Genomic DNA, 16,574 nt, shown 5'->3' on the forward strand with positions numbered 1-16,574 from the left:
ACTATTACTAATAACCCTTCCTAGCTACACATCATCTGCAAACAACTGAATATCCTCTTGCAATCCACTGACAATGTCATTGATATAAAGGTTAAACAGTAGAGGTCTCAGTACTGAGCTCTGTGGGACCCCCACTTGTCACCTTTACCTCCTTGATATTGCCCATCCCATACACAACTCTCTGATAGCTATCAGATAGCTAATCCTGAATCCATTTCACTAACCTGACATCTAAACCCATGTGCTCCAACTTAAATATCTGCTTATCATGTGGTACCCTGTTGAATTCCTTTGTAACCCACCCCCCCAAAAAAATGGTAAAATATGCCTTTCCCCTCATTGGCTGCTCTTGTAACTTTATTATAAAAGGCAATCATATTACTAAAGCAAGAATACCTCCTTAACAGATCCATGTTGACTCTCACAGATAACATTATCCTCATCTTCCCAAAGCTGTATATGGTCCCTCACTAATTTGTTTCTATGTACTGCAGCCAAATAGAATAGAAGTTCAACTACAGGATAGTGAAAATAGCACATCTGAGGCTATCTTGTGTGAGATTGAGGCTAGCAGAACAAAATATACAGTTAGGTGCTACTATAGATCAGGTGATGGAATAGATGACGAGATAGTATGCATAGACAAATAGACTCAATGAGTGGAGGACAGGTAATTAATATGAGGGATTTCAATTATGGTAACATTGATTTGAAAGGAGCAGAGGACACATGGGAGGAAGGAAATGGATTTTATGTAGTTACTAAGGGATAATTACCTGAGACAGCATGTAATGGAATATACTAGGGGTTCGAGAGTGCTCGATCTAGTAATTGCATCTGAGAATTTGACTATAATGAATATGACCACTTGCCACCAGTTGGTGAGAGTGATCATAAGGTGGTTGACCTAAATGTGTGGAATTTTCAATTAAGACAGGGTACATGTGGAATTACTGTGCTGGTAGGTATATGACAAGATTAGGAGATTGCTTGGATCAGTGCCATGGCATGTAAAACTGCAAGGGCTGGATGTTGATAGTCCATGGGAAGTGGTAAAGGAGCATTTGAGTGAGGTAATAGCTGACTGCATACCTAGAGTCCAAAGAGTAAATCAAGTGGAAGTTAAATGGATGAATGCATCATTAAGCTTGAGCTGCAAAAAAATAAACAATTGTGGAGGGAATTTAAGCAGAAAGGTGACCTGCAGACACACGAATAGTACAAAGCACAGGACAGAAGGGTAATGAGTGTGGTAAGAAAAGCAGATTATGAAAGGAAATTAGCAAACCAAGCTAAAGAGAATCCCAAACAGTTCTTTCGATATGCTGCAAGTAAATGCAAAAATGTATATGGCAGAATGATCTTAAGGAATGCTGAGAGTAGGGAAGTAACTGAATCAGTCAAAATAGTAGAATTACTAAGCGAACACTTTGCAAGAGTGTATCATCCAGGGGTGATATTGCAGGAATGAGGGAGCCAATGGCTTATATGGCAATTGAGCTGAATGAAATGGAGGTGAATAGTATATTACAGAACCTTAACATGAATACGTCTGTGGGATTGGATGGTATACCAGCTCGAGTCTTACGTGAAGCATCAAAGGAATTGTCAGTGCCCTTGACCATATTGTTTAATTTAAGTCTCAGCTCTGGGTTAGTTCCTAGGGAGTGGAAAGAGGGGAAAATAGTTCCATTGCATAAAGGAGGCTCCAAGACTGCTGTTGCAAATTACCGACTGATCAGCATATCAGGAGACGTTGTCAAGGTTTTGGAGAAATTAGTCAAGAGCAAAATACAGGAATGAATAAATGGAAATGAGATACTGTATGCAGGGGGGGGGGGGTAGCATGGTTTTGTGAAGGGTAGATCATGCCTCATTAACTTGCTCACGTTTTTTAATACAGTAACGGCTGAACTGGATAAGTGTAATGGGTTTATTTACAGTGATACTGCTGGACTTTGCTAAGGCCTTTGACAGGATACCACATGGAATTCTAATCAGTAAACTGCAGCACATGGGGATGGATATAGGGTCGGTGAGATGGATAGGAGGGTGGTTGATGGAGAGATATCAAAGAGTAGTTTATTCAGGAGTAGAGTTCAAAAGAAGGCCTGTGACTAGAGGTATGCTGCAGAGTTCTGTTTTTGGACTACTGCTATTTAATTTGTTCATTAATGATATAGGAAAGGATCTCAGAGGAACTGTTCATTTATTTGCCGATGATGCAAAGTTGGGTAGAGCAATATTGCATACATAAAATCTGAAATTATTATTATTAGACCCCTCCAGGGAGTTCAAAGACTCATCGAGGGAGAGTGTGCCAACAGCATCGAATGATTAACCCCTCCCAACTACTAACTGTGCTCAAACTTGCTTAATGAGTCATTAGTAGCTGAGGCTCTACCAATCGACGAAAATTTTGCAGGATGATTTGGGTAGATTGGCAGACTCGGCTAAGGAGAATGGATGTCAGTTTAATGTGGCAAAGTGTAAAGTTGTGCATGTTAGGGTGAAAAGATTAGCAGCAGTATACCACATTTGTGGAAGTGTACTCCAGGAAATTGACGAAGCCAGAGATTTGGGAGTGTTGGTGGATAGGGAGTTGAAGTTTAGCGGGCACATAGCAAAAGTGGCTAAATCAGCTCATCAGATCACTAATAATTGACGAGCAGAGACAAGCAGGTTATTGTTCCTCTTTATCAAGCCTTGATAAGACCCCATCTTGACTACTGTGCCCAGATATAGGTGCCAGAATTTCTTCTTGATGGGGAGGAGGTAGAGAGGATCCAGAGGCGAGTGACCAAGATGATAATTGGTCTATGGAATGAACCTTAGAAGAATAGGTTGAAGATATATGGGTTACAGAAATTGGTTGATAGGCAGAAAAGGGGTGATATGATTGAGACATTCAAATTACTGAGGGAATTTTTCAGAACAGGTCTGGTGGTGGGAGAACTAGGTTCCATCCATGGAAACTGAGCAAGAGTATAGTTAGCAAGGGCATTAGAACTAGGTTTTTTACTTGGACAGTGGTGAATGAGTGGAATAAACAACCAAAGTCTGTTGTTCTTGCCATACTGTGATTGAGTTCAAAGCAAGTATGATAGATGCTGTGCAAATGCTGAATAGTTCTTGACATGATGTTTATGGCTTCCCTCGATGAGTCTAAGGACTCCTTGGAGTTGCCTGTAATAATTTCTCTAAGATCTTAACAACTACACTACTGATGAAACACAAACTGGTCTATAATTTGATACTTCTAATCTGCTACCACCCTTATGCGATGGCACTATCTTACCTTCCTTCCACTCCTTGGGTACCTTTGCCAGACTTTCATTGAAAAGCTAGGTCAACAGAGCTGTTGGTTCTTTAGTACCTTCTCTCAAAACACGTGGTGAAATTCCATCCAGTCCCATTGCTTTCCAGAGTACTCAGTATTTGAAACAACTCTCCTCTTTTACTTCTAAACCCTGAATCTTCCCTATCCCTCTAAAGTGAAATACCCCAATAAAGTGCTCAGTGAACAATTCCATGTCCTTTGCATCAGTCACTCTATTCCCATTTTTATCCAACAATGTCATTCTTCCACAATCATTTTTCCTATTACTGGCCATATAGCTAAAAAATTCCTTAGGATTTTCTTTGGATCTCAGGGCCCAATCTCTTCTCATATTCCAGTTTTGTCTTCCTTACCATAGTAATCACTCTCCTGGCCTAAGTTTTATATTCTTCATGCATCTGCTCGCTACCCTTCTCCTTATATCTCTTCCATAACCTCTTTTTTACCTACAGTTCCTGTCTGATATTGTCATCCACTTTACACCAAATTGTGTCATCTTCTTCACTCAAGGAATACAGCTTACTATTGCTGCTAATAAATATTCCTTCACAATTTCCCAAGCACTAATGATATCTCACTCTTCCAATCCCTCCCTCCATGGAACTCCCCCAAGTTAATATCTAAAACTATTATAATCACTTGCCTTGTAATTTCACATACATTCCTCTCTCTTTGATACTTCTGCCTGTCTGTTCATTTTCCAAGTCAAAACCACGTGGTCACTCTCTCCTACTGGTGAGAGAGATGTCATCTCAGTTATTATCAGCTCTTCGGATACTCTGACCAAATCCAAAACGTTTGAACCTCGTGTTCCTTCTACTACATGTTGTTGCCTAAGACATTTATCCCTCAAGAATTCTAGAAATTCCATTCCTTTATTACTGCATGTAGTTTCCTCTTCCTAATTTATATTGTTGTAGTTAAAATCTCCCATAACAATCATTCTTCTTGCACTAGCCAAGCTCAACTGCCTAAACATCTCCTGCTCCTCACCCTCTCTGTGTTCCTTGGCTTGTAGCAACACCCCACTGAATATCCTGTCTTGCCCACCTCACACCATATACTTTCAAAACCATTAGTGCCTTTGCCTTCCAAGTCCTCCACTCTGAGAGACATAAGTTATCACTTATCATAAGCAGTACTCCACCACTGCGTTTTTCCCTTCCTATCCTGTCGAAAAATGCTGTATCCTGCTACTTCTATTCCTTGTAGTATATCATCTTCCTTCAACCACATCTTAGAGATCTCGATAATCTTTGGACCGGCTAATGCTATCAGCACCCCCAGTTCATCTCCTTTATTCTGGATACCCCTGGCATTAGTATAAGAAATAAAAATGTCACTATTTCTATTCCCACAAGAGACCATTCCTGCTACCATCCACCCTGATAATTCTTAGTTTCCCTGCATTGACACACACTAACTCATTCAGAAAACAGCAATCTCTCCAGATGCCTATGTCCTTCCTCATTCAAATGCAAGCTGTCTCTCGCATACATTTCCTTTCTGTCCTCAAATGCCTCCCAAGCCTCTCTTTTGATACATTCTTGATATCATATTATAGTAGAAATGTTTCATTTTTTTTTATGTGCTGATTTTAATCCTACATATTCCTACGTACTTCCATAGTAAAATTGGAAGAACGACGGTATGTTGCACCCTTCGATTGAAAAAGACTCAAGTTCGATTCTCGTGATGAGCAGAATCTTTATATGGAATTTTTCAATTGAAGGTGAGTTAGCTGATCTCATACGGAAGTAGCAGGGTTTTTCCCTCCTGGAAACTTTTGTTTTTCATCCCACATACAGACAAATCAGCCTTACGATGCACACATTTATAGACAAAAAATACTAGTGATAGTGAGCAGTAGATGGCGTTGGTGTAGATGATGGAGAGTTGTGGAATAGGTTCCCTCCCTCAATAAGTCTTTGGACTCCTTGAAGGTGTAACAAAATAATAATATGCCACTTATTTATTATGTGTGTTCTTGCACAGCGTGATTATAGATCTCCTTGCATAATTTAATCCAAAAACAAATAAACAAGCATTGTTGGAAGTTATACTGGCAAGAATTAATACCTTGCATTGAAATATACACTTAATTTTTAGGAAGCTGCAGAAGCAATCATTGATATGTGTTTAGAAAATAGCAAGAGGATGAGAATTTAGGTCATTGGTTATGGAAGATCCTGAGGCTTCTAATGCTTGTTCTCACAGACTTCATATGTTATTTATAGCTTTGCTGATGAGTTTAATTCATTCCTCTTCCTTATTTTAAAAAAAAATCTTCTAGAGCTCAATCATTAAGCTGAGCCTTGGGATACTTCTGCATTGATGGAAAAATCTAATGAGAGGACACTGGCTACCTCAACATCACAAGTGTGACTAGAGAGGAAGCTGCTAACCCAATTGCAAATGGCAGAAATAAGATCATAAAATGTTAGCTTGTTGAGCAGGTCTCTCTTCCAAACCCAATCAAATGCCCAGAAATGTCTAGAGCAACCATTAAGTTTCTCCAGTCCCTTTTCATGACTTTGTTCAAAGGTTGGTTAGTAAGATTAGAAGATCAGCTGTGGATTGAGAGTAGCAAGTATGTTTCTTGTTACTACTTAGCTAGCAAGTCTCCAGGTGATGAAAAAGTTGACTGTTGATGACCTCCACGGTTTCTTGGAGAATCAGAGTAAGAGCTGTTGGACAGTAGCTTGTTAGCCTTTTATTATTTTTGGAATTTTTTCATATTCTGTAGGGTAAATGCTAATTCAAGTGAAGTGACAATAGCATTGTAACACAGGTTTTTAGCACAGTGTGTGTGTGTGGGGGGGATATCATCAGGACTAGATGAGTTGTTGGTGTCTGAGTTATTCAGGATTCTTCTTATTGCTCTTTTGATAAAAGATGGAGTTTCATGGGGTGAACATGCAAAACCTTTATATTTTGATCTAAATAAAATGTTGTGTGTCCTAATGAAGTGAAAAGCAAAAAAAAATTTGTGATAGTTTTCTATTTTTATTAAAACAAACCCTTAGTTTCTGTAAACTTTTTTTTCAGAATATTAGTTAGAAAATTCTTTTTTAAGATATTATATAACAACAATCTCATTCTTTCTATTCAGTTAAAGATTACTTTATATTGCAGTCAGTTTATTGAATTATAATTTATTTCTATTTATTGTTAAAAATTTTAAATATGTCTAGCAACTTCTTCATAATAATTTTACTGTTTTAGGGCTACTGAGTTATCTGATGAAGTAAAACGGCTTCGTCCTCCACGTTATATACGTAGTGATGGTATAATTAGGCCTTATCACCGAAAAGAAGCTGAAGGAAATAAATTGCTATTGGTATGTTATCATATTTCTTTTCATATTTCTTTGAAACAGATGATATTAAAAATAAAACCCATACTTTATGCAAATTGTCCGCTTTGGTGTGTAACTGCATAGTTTCATTATGGAACTAATTTTGAAATGTACAAACTAGGATGGAACGCTTATAATTTTTGTTTGAATCCTTTTTTTAAAAGTGCATTTAGTTATATTAGCACAAGTTTACATATATGTATGTAAACTTATTCTTATGTAAACTTGTGTGTGTGTGTGTGTGTGTGTGTGTGTGTGTGTGTGTGTGTGTGTGTGTGTGTGTGTGTGTGTGTGTGTGTGTGTGTGTGTGTACAAGTTTTATATGTTATAAGTTTATGAAAGATTGTAAATGGGTAATATATTTATTGTGCTGTTGAGTGGGCTAAAGTTAGACCATGTGGTTCTCTGCTTTAGGAATGAAAACATATTACTTTTTCAAGGCTGTTTCAGTAAACAGGTAGTTGTCTTACACAGGATGACAAAAATCATTTACCATTAAAGAAATCACACTCAACATGCACGTTGAGTAGGAGGAGGATACTTCTCATTCTCTATACCCCTGTTCACAACTTTCAGGGTAATCCCTGCCTTGTCTCTTTATTTTCTACCATCTGAAATATCCATCCAGTATCCATCTGACACGAGCTCCAGCACCTTAACATTCCACAGTCCCTGATATCATTTTTGTCATCTGTCTTTGCTCCTGTCTAAGGTTTCGTCATCCCTCTTCAAATCCTAGTTACTAAATATGAGCACAGTAATCCAGATGTGGTTTAATCAGGGCCTTATGCAATAGCACCACCACACCTTTATTCCTGCTGGTTGATCTTCTTGTTATTTGCAGCATTCCTCTGAGAGGGCTTCACCACCTCACACCTAAACTCCAAATTTTTATCCACCATTACCACAAGTTCCTGCCTTCTTCACTTCTTCCAGTAAAGCTCCACCAATAAAGTGCATAGTGTGCCATCTGTGAAATTTCAGAACCTTAAACTATATTTATCTATCCTATCCTTCTTGTCCATCTTGGACAGGTTGAGTCCCCTCCTAATGAGGGGTTACTGGCATATTAATATAGCTGGTTCTACACTCCTCTGCTGCATCCCCTAAGGATGATATTCATGACTGTAACCATGTGTGTTCACGGGGCTGGTTTGCCTGCTTGCAGGATGAAAAACCCCAGATAAACTGGGGGGAAAACCCTGCTGTCCACACCCAAGACCAGCTAACTTGGTTATGGCTGAGGAAGATCCTTAAGCTCCTCACGTCATTGACGAGAATCAAACCTAGGACTCTCTTTCCCCAGGTATATGGTTGCAAAGCGCATAGCCACTATACTAACCGTGTGGACTACACTATATTTAGCTACATTAAACCAACATTGCCATTCATTCCCATCCCTCTGGCTTATTCAAACCCTCCTGAAGAGAACTGCAACATTGTCCCTATTACTATTAATCCACATCTTCACATCAACTTCAGTTAAATACCTCCTTTCCTTGCAATCCAGTGACAAATATCACTGATATGAAAATTGAACAATAATGGTCTCACTACTCAGTCCTTTAGAATCTCACTTGTAACCTTTTTCCCTGATGTTGTTCTGCATACAGAATTCTTTAATATCCTTCAGACAGCTAATTTTCATTTCATTCCACTAACCTATTATCTAAACCCACTTTAAATATAATCTTATCATGTGACATTTGTAAGATACCATTGTGAAATCTAGAAAAATGGCAGTATATGCTTTTCCCCTCATCAATCACTTTTATTATTTTATCATAAAAGGCAACTAGACTACTGAAATGAGTGTCCCTTCCTTAACAAATCCTTACTGTAAATTATACATGATCTCTTACGAATTTCTTTAGAATCTTAACAACCACAGAAGCGATACAAACTGGTCTATGATTTGATGACTCTATTCTATCACTACTCTTATGCAACATTGTCATACTTCCCCTCCTCCTCTGCTCCTTAAAGACTCTTCTATTGCATGACCTTAATAAACTGCCGCATCACTGTCAGTTCCTTAGCATATTACTATAAAACAAATGACAAAATCTCATCCATTGGTGCTGACTTCTAGAGAATTTAGTATTGAAAATAATTGACTTCTAAACTTTCAACCCTTCCATCCATTTAGTAATACATCCTGCCTTCCCAAGATCAAATACTCCAATAAAGTGATCATTAATTCACTATCTCCCCTGCATCATCAGCATTGGTAGTTGATGAATATTGTGGAATGACCTTGCTAGCTTGCAAGGTCATTCCACAATCATTTCTCCTGCTGGCCACATAACAAATTAGTATTTTCCCTTGTATTGCACTGTAGGTCCTGTTGAAATACAAGAGGACCTTTTTTAACTGTCTTACTATGTCTGGTGGTAGGGCATAAGCCCTACCACCTTCGAGAAATTACAATGTAGGCTAATGTACTAACTGAAATAAATTTAACTAATACTTCCAATATTTTGTCAAATCAAATTGCTATCATTAGTGAACACGATGAAAACTAAGTGAACACTTGCATGCACATATAATATATGTGCATGCAAGTGCTACACTAAGTAATGAGTTGACATGCTTCAACTGAGAGTAAGCCTAAAATCCTAAATAATGTCTCCTAGTGGGCTAAAATGAGTGGCCTTAGCTTTTGGGCTGAAGTACAAAAGATGAGAGCTTCCCAAATTTAGGGCAGTTTCATATAAATAAATTTGTTGAGGTTTGGGTAGTTTCTTAAAGCAGAAGCAGATTTCAAGTAAGGTCTTTTCTATTTATCATCATCAAATCACAATCCTGTATCATATCCTGTACACCTCAAGGGGTGTACAAGATATGATAGTACTACATGAAAAATTTACATCATTACTAACTTCCTATCTACAATTTTCCTTCAAATCAGTCTGTTACCTGTCAAGACTCCAATATTATCAGATCTTATATTTCTGTCTTCTAAGGCACTATTGTATCAATCCACCTATATCAGGGTCTTTTTCCTGCCAACTTGGCAAAGAACACTTGTTTTGCTAATCTTTCCTCTCCCATTCTGTTTAAGTGACCATACCACCTGAGATTAGCTCTGCTAACACATTCCTGGATGCTGACAATGTCAAGTTCTTTTCTAATATCCTCATTTTTAATATGATATTGCCATTGATGTCATCTTTTCATGCCCCTAATCTTTCTCAGGACTCTCGTATCTGTGGTCTTTGGTCAAGTGTTTTGCTTCTGGCCCAGCTTTCATATCCATAAGTTAAAATTGGTCGAACACTGTCTTGTATACAGCTAATTTAGTATTTTGGCTAATTTCTCTCTTTTCTATTTATATTTGCTGCAATGGAGCAGAGTGGCCTTTCCAGCATATCCTATGGTGGATGTCCAAAGCATAATCAGCAAGTCCTGAGTGGCTGTAGTGGTGAAAACACATATAGTCCTTATTTATGTTTAGCAATTCTGATGTTGTCTCTCCTGCCTATGTGGCCATGTCTCTCCTGCCTATGTGGTTTACAACTACATTGCACTTGGTAAATCCCAGGCAGGTCTAGGGAGAACTGTGGCTAATCTTCGGCAAAGCAGATAAGGGATGCTAATTTTTTATTACTAATTGTTTAATAGCAACATGTGCATTAGATGTACTATTTTTTTTGAATAATGGCTTCACACATGTAAGAGAACAAACATACCAGGTTCCATATATTTCACTCAATATATCATGAGCTTTTTTTTCAGGAAGAAGACAAATAAACTGGTAACAACATTTAAATTCTGAATATAAGAACAAGTCATACAGCATGCATATAATATCATGTCTTGGTCGCAGCTATCCAGTAGGAGGAAGCGCTATTAGAGTTTAGAGACGTGGGAATAGATATATAATTAATTAATTAATTTAAAAATAATAAATAAATAAAAAAATTATAAACAATTAATAGCAATCACTTCCCAACACTTAGAAATAGGCATAGAGTCTGCCCTATTAAAATTATGACAGTGGTGTAGGACTTCACACAATTCATAAAATAAATGATCAAATTTGAAACTACTGCAGTGTAACATCTTGGTACGGTTCCAGTGAACTCTGTGTCTAGTGTCGATGGCATGAGAAAAAAGGCCTGAACCCTCATAATCCACAAATCTTATATAATTTTGATGTTTTTTTATTCTAATAGTAGCAGTATAAGAAATTTAGTTTAATCCTTTATCCAAGTGTGAGCAAACAAAGTTTGCACCTGAAAGTATCTTCAGGACTGGGGTAAGGTGGTACAACACCAGGGAAACTCGTTGCAAAGGTGGAGCAAGCTACCAACACTCTTGTCTCAGTATCTCCTATAATGCAAAACATCTCCTTGCAGATATGTCTAATTTTATGCATTAAGGGAAGGGCCACTACCCAGACTAGTTTCGACCTTTATTGAGATAGCTTGCTCCACCTTTGCAATGAGTTTTCCTGGTGTTGTACCACCTTACCCCAGTCCTGAAGATACTTTCAGGTGCAAACTTTGTTTGCCCACACTTGGATAAAGGATTAAACTAAATTTATTATACTCTAACCAAGTGAAAAATAAACTTTCAACATCTAATAGTAGCAGAACAGCCAGTTTATCAAATACCATGTTCTTGTCATTGTTGCCACTTTGGACAGACTGGCCATTCTGCTACTATTAGAATGTTTGATAATATATCTTTGATAAGCAGTAAGAAAGATGACATCCTCCATGCTGGTTTGGATGCTGCATACAAATGATATGGTATGGTGCAAAAAAAAAAAAGTTCTGAACTTCAAGATCCTGCTACCTCCGCATGAGATCAGCTAACTCGCCTTCAATTGAAAAATTCCCATATAACGATTCCTCTCATCATGATGAGAATCAAACTTAGGTCTTTTCCAATCAAAAGGCACGACATATCATCATCCTTCCAATTGTACTATGGAGGCGCTATATATGTACATCTTTTAAACTCTTGACATACAACTTTGTTTGATTGGAGGCAGTCACTTAATTGGACCAAAGTTTGCTATTCTTGATGTGACTCTATTAACTGAAATCCACTGCATATGACTTCTGGATTAATTCAATCCTGGTACCTCTTCTGGGTATGTGCTTTATGGGATTATAGGATACAAAGGCAATTAATATGAAATCATTATCATTTATATATAAATGATATATATCATTATATATTATAAATATATTTATAATATATTATAAATGATATATATAATTTATATATATAAAGTAGCCTAGTTGTGAATGTATTTCATGTCCAAACTTTGTTTGCTTGCACTTGGATAAAAGTAAAACAATAATATAATTTCTTGGCAAGTGTAATCCAATCTAGATTGCTGTGATGTCAAGCATTTCTCATTTTGAGTTTTTTCAGCTTTCTAAATTAGTTGAGCTCAGCATATGTCCTAATTTTATATAGTTTAAATTAAATGAAGGTATATGAAAGTAAAATTATTAATTTTTATATCCAATGTACAATTGGAAATATATTCTTATGTACATATATTTACTAATTACAATAATATTGATTAATTCAATTATTTATTTTGATATACTGGAGTAATATCTTACTTCAGCTAGAACATTTTAAGATAAGGTCTTTTATATCGAATTGAATACTTGAATCTGAAACCAATAGTAGCATTTTAAGGATGGACCTGATTAATGTTAGCTTTAAAAAGGTAACAGAAAAATCATCAGTTTCAACCATTACTGTCATCACATTCACATTTTCACTTTGCTTTATTGCCATGCTCACACTGTTGTTCCTCAGGTAATCAATCCTCTGACATTCTACTCTGCACACTACAAGTCACTGAATCTCCAGATATCACTCCTCACAGCTTCATTCATTGCTCTCTGTTCTCCTACTTTTCTGCCTCCTATCCTTTGCTCTCTTTTTCTCTCTCTCTCTGTCCCCTTTTGACTTCCTGTTCTCTCACTTTCTCTCGGTTCCATGACTTTCTGTGACTTCTACTCTTGTTATTCTCCTTCCATCAGTTAACCTCTCTGGTTTCCTTATCTCTCCCTTCACTCTCCTCAACTTGGTCTTCATGCTTACTGCTTTCTTTCCTAGTTCCTCTGTTTCATTCTCCAAGTACCCTACCTTCACACAGAATTCATTAAGGCTGTCCATTAGAACTACTGCATGTTTTTCAGTAGTGCTCTCTTAGATTAAATCCATCAACACCTCTTGTGCATTTACCTCACCCTCATTCATACCATTTGCATCTCTGTACCAGCACTTACTTATTTTGATTGATGACTTTCACTACTCATACCAACATGCAAGATAAGCACTTCCCATGGCTTACATTTCCTGCAGACTTGTACACCCTTATTTCTCACTTACCACTTCTGTAGCATGCTACAGAAACCTGGCTTATGTTAAAATTAAATTGTGGTGGGGCTTGGGTGACAACATGAAAAATAATGGAGTTATAGTGGCTACCATTACAGAAATAAAGAACAATATGATACAACAGACACAATATACAAAAACTCCACAAAAGCAGCTGCTCAGATAAACACTCCACAATCAGTTACCATTAACTGAAGCCAGATTTAATATAAAGTTACAAAAAAAAAAAAAAATCAATCAGTAAATAAATAAAATTAAATAAAAATTATCTCTGCTCATTAATACTGAAAACATATTTTCATATAGTTGCCTGAAATATAGTTGCCTTCTGATTTGACTGAAATTTTTAAACACTAAATTTTATTTAATGAAAGGGAAAATGTGAAATTCATTTGTTTTTTAATAGAACAATCATAATATATTTCTGAAGAAACTTGGATAGACACTACAACTTTTGTCAAATATACATCTTTTGCATATGCTATGTAATAATGTTTCTGTACTGCTCATATATATCAAAGTAAAATATATGTTGTTTTTATTATGGCATGTAGGAGGTTGAGAAAGGGAAGTATGCAAGCACTGATAGCTATATTGCCCATATTGCTGTAGCAGCAGATGAAAAATCTTTTCTAGTAATTACCAATAAGTAAGTATAAAATTTATACATATTCATTTAAGGTAAAAATTGGCTGTTCTTATTTTAATACTACTCTGTCCATTGAAACATTCAATTTTATTATTTAGTCTCTCTCTCTCTCTAAATTTTTGATAAGAAATATTAATAGGAAACAGTTTGAACTGGCAGAAGAATGAGAGAAGAACAACGTAATAACATAATTATTATTACTAAAATAAAAAAACTAAAGCCATTGAAACCCTTTCAAATAATGATATATTTAGAGAAAGGAAGGAATACCTGTAGTATTGAATACTAAACACAATGATAAGTTATTTGAAATGGCAGGCAGTTTGAAGTAGAATGATGTTGGAAAATTTCACAATGGCTAATATTAGACAGTGAGAGTTATTTATGCCTATGATCCTACAGAAAGGTCTAATAAGGAAGACATGAAGGAATTTTTGAGTCATTAGCAAAGGCAACTGATAAAAATAAAAATAAAAAAACTATTTCTTATTGGCTGGACTATAAAAAATTTTTGAGAAAATTTGGAGAAAAGCTAATAATCAGGTAAGCACTTTGCTGGATTTCTGTTAATTACCATGTTTCAACACAAAGATATGCACAAATATCTCATGAAGAGGAAACCTTTTTGCATAAAGATACCTGTGGGAATTTCATATTTACATAATACATATATTCACAGTCAAATACTAATTTATTAATAATGCTAAAAATATGCCATTTTACATCTAAGACACTATTGAGATATTTAAAAAATAATAATACAGTTGAGGATAATAATTTTCCAAACTTATGGAATGGACAAGCAATCATTATAATTTAAGTTAAATCAATGTAATAAGGCTTCTGCACTTTCTTTGAATTTTGTAATTAAGGCTATGTAGGAATGAAGAATTATCCCACTAGATTCCCTGTTGAGCCAGACAGGATTTTTGAGGTATAAGCTGAATATGGCTCTGATGCTCTGAAATACATTTTATGATGATCTTTCCATTTGACTGGAATAGCATAATTTGCAGGAAGATATAACTTGGTAAATACCAGGTAGTTCCAATGGCAACGGTTTGCCTTTTGTAGAAGGTAACAGATTGTAAATATGATTGAAGGGATTTGAAGGTGGCAGCCCACTGGAATTTCTTCAAATCAGTGTTGCGTGCTCATAAATGCCTTTATATGAGGAATAGGAATTCTCTAGACCTCTTCTTCTTCACTTGGAATATGAAACTGTCAGTTGTTTTTGTGTGCAATTCTTGAGTTATAAATGTTAAAAATGACATGTTTTCACATCCATCAAGATATGGATGTGAAAATAGAATTGACAAAAGACATAGATAAGAAGTGTAAGCCATCAGTCATCTCCATAAATAGGTGTGATTATTCTTCACACTTAGGAGAACAATGAACTGCACTAAATTATCTCCCATATATTGCTGCTTCTCACAGCCAGAACTACTGAAGGCACAAAATGGTCATTCTTTGCATTAAATACAGTATAGCTGTAATTTTAAAGAGATATTACACTAAACATACATAATATATTTTTATATTTCTACTCCTTTTTTCATATAATTATTGCTTGCTATAAATTATTATTATAATGATATCTCCATGGAATCTGAATCTCCAAAGATTCATCTGAATTCCCACAAAAGCAGAACATTTATTTTACAGGATGGACTGCCACAACATTCTGTCCTTGCCTTGGTGCTATTCAACCTGTACCCTCCAACAGCCATTTAAATCTTTATCTATGTTGATGACATAGCAACTTCCACTCAGCAGTACCTTCCAAAGCCTTGAGGAAACACTGAGCAAAGATCTGAACACACTACAAAACTACATTGAAAACAGGAGGGCTATCCCATAACACCAACAAAACTGTTGTTTCAGCTTTCCACCTAAATAATCATGAGGCTCAAAGAAAACTAAAAAAAAACTTCTGCAGTGGGACTCAAATCCATGAAGGTAATCCTTTCTACCTTGGTGTCATGCTTGATCACCGCCTAATGTACTGACAACATTTGGAAAAAACTAAGTTAAAGATAGCTGTGAGGAAAACCATCATAATCAAACTCATAGGCACAAATTAAGATCATAATGCCTCATCTCTTAGAACAGCAACACTGCTTCTGATCTTCCCAATGGCGAGTATTGCTTACAGTTTCTCGCCAAAGTCACGACATGAATCTTGTGGTTACACAGCTCAACATAACAATGAGCTTCTCCATGTGAGGCATTTTTTGTGGTGGAGATGATCTCCCAGTGATGGTACAGGCCCCTTTTTGTTCTTATTCTTTCCTATGCTTTTTTTTTTCTATACTCTTCGCTTTACTTCTCCTGAGTGTGTATTACTACTATTCGGTCATCCAGATTACCATCATTGGAATCCAACACCTTGCTGCTGCATGCTGTGACCTATGGACATCTGGATCAGGGATCCTCATAGTCTTGCACTATTTTGGTGTCTGCATCTACAAGACAAACAGTCCTTTATGTCTAGGCCAGGATCAATCAGCTAGTGGGTGTGCATGCAAGGGTCAAGAATGTTGCAATCAGTCTCCTTCTCCAAGGCTTGTTGTGGTGCCCATACAGCACCCAGGAGAGTCCTGATGTTCTACTTCTGAGCACAATCATTGCTTGTCAGAGAGTGATCATACATTTGGCTCTGTTCTAGTGCTGAATCCAACACCTCATGAGAATAAACACTTCTTCATCCTCTTGTTTATCAGAGACCCTCACAAGCCCCAACCAGGTACAGAAACTATACAGTCATCAACAGAAAAGAACAGTAAGAAATAAAAACACATCAGAAGCTGCAACAATACATCACTGTTTATAATCATATACTCAAC

General features: G+C 36.6%; 1 protein-coding gene across 2 annotated transcripts in view; it reads left to right on the top strand.

The window, feature by feature from the left end:
* Positions 1-16,574, top strand: part of LOC150100293 (intermembrane lipid transfer protein Vps13-like) — a 654,685-nt gene that overhangs the window by 577,528 nt on the left and 60,583 nt on the right. For both annotated transcript variants that reach the window (XM_090402852.1, XM_090402853.1), the window contains 2 exons: positions 6,566-6,680; positions 13,631-13,725. In XM_090402852.1, coding sequence (XP_090258978.1) covers positions 6,566-6,680; positions 13,631-13,725 — 210 coding nt within the window. The remainder of the gene's footprint in view (positions 1-6,565; positions 6,681-13,630; positions 13,726-16,574) is intronic.

The sequence above is a fragment of the Typopeltis vanoorti genome, chromosome 13, assembly GCF_054136105.1.
Source record: "Typopeltis vanoorti isolate ZY-2024b chromosome 13, IOZ_Tvanoo_1.0, whole genome shotgun sequence".
In the NCBI taxonomy this organism is placed as follows: Eukaryota; Metazoa; Arthropoda; class Arachnida; order Uropygi; family Thelyphonidae; genus Typopeltis; species Typopeltis vanoorti.